The sequence below is a fragment of the Pyricularia grisea genome (assembly GCF_004355905.1).
Source record: "Pyricularia grisea strain NI907 chromosome Unknown Pyricularia_grisea_NI907_Scaffold_7, whole genome shotgun sequence".
Taxonomy (NCBI): Eukaryota; Fungi; Ascomycota; class Sordariomycetes; order Magnaporthales; family Pyriculariaceae; genus Pyricularia; species Pyricularia grisea.
The window spans coordinates 3141827-3142836 of record NW_022156720.1 but is presented as its reverse complement, the minus strand read 5'-3'; the positions used below and the strand labels follow the sequence as shown (position 1 = coordinate 3142836).

The following is a 1010-nucleotide window of genomic DNA, read 5'->3' as shown; positions in this document are numbered from 1 at the left end:
CCCCTTTCTCTCTCCGACCCTTGCCCCACTCACGCCCCCCTCCCTTCCCATCTTTTGTCCACTTTTAAACGTACCCGTACCTTCTTGTCATTGACCTGAGTTGTGACGGAAGATCTGACAACTTTGACAGGCGTCCAGGGGCGAGGCGGCAGATAGGCCGCTAGCATGCAATAGGAAATATAATCCACCTCGGGTACCACCACAGACACACTCACTCACTCACTCACATATCACATATGACGAGATAAAAAAGAAGAATAAAAAAGAAAGTTTCTTTTTTTTTTTTTTTTTACTCAAAAAAAAAAAAAAATCGACTCGGGTAAAAACGCGTTGCATTAGTGTTGCTCGCGCCTCTTGCCTTTTCTCCATCGAAAAAGTTCCAGGCCACCATCCATAGTGGAAACCGTCTTTTTGACTCTTCCGTGTTATGTATGTACGTACGTGCTACTACCACGTAGTATGTGAGGGGTTTTAAACGAGAGAGAACGAGTGCCAGGGGGAGACAGACAGAAAAGAGGGTTCAACAAAATCGATTGGCCATCAAAACGAATGATCATAGCGCAAAAGGACGGTAACCCTGACTAAATACTCTGTAAACCATTGATTGACATTTTGAATGAAACAACAAAGCGTGGGGAGACAAGACGGGGGGACCATCGAGGTAAGAAAGTTTGCTTGTTATGCATAGCAGTGCTATAATATCAAGGATACATGGTTTAGTTGGGGACTCAGCTCCTTGAATAATTCAACGAGGCGACTAATAAGAAAAAAGAGAAAATGACACAGGGGGAAAAAAAAAGGCTCACGACCAAGCGGGAACTTGCTCAACTGTAAAAATCACATAATAAAATGGGGAAATCGGGCGGTAAGCGGCATGACCCGGGGTAATATAAATGACGACGTCAGGAACCAAAAACCCCCAATGATCCATCTGTATTGTACTCGTAAGAGAGGGGAATGTCTTTTTTTTTTTGTGTTAATCTTTTGTATTTTAATTTGTTTTTCGGATC

At 43.1% G+C, this 1010-nt stretch overlaps 1 protein-coding gene across 1 annotated transcript; it reads right to left on the bottom strand.

Annotated features, from left to right (window-relative positions):
* Positions 1–29: 29 nt before the first annotated feature.
* Positions 30–391, bottom strand: PgNI_09963 (uncharacterized protein; the record flags this gene model as incomplete). The annotated part of the gene is made up of 2 exons (XM_031129944.1): positions 30–160; positions 328–391. 2 exons carry the CDS (start codon positions 389–391, stop codon positions 30–32), a joined length of 195 nt encoding a protein of 64 aa, XP_030977449.1.
* Between the last annotated feature and the right edge of the window lie 619 nt (positions 392–1010).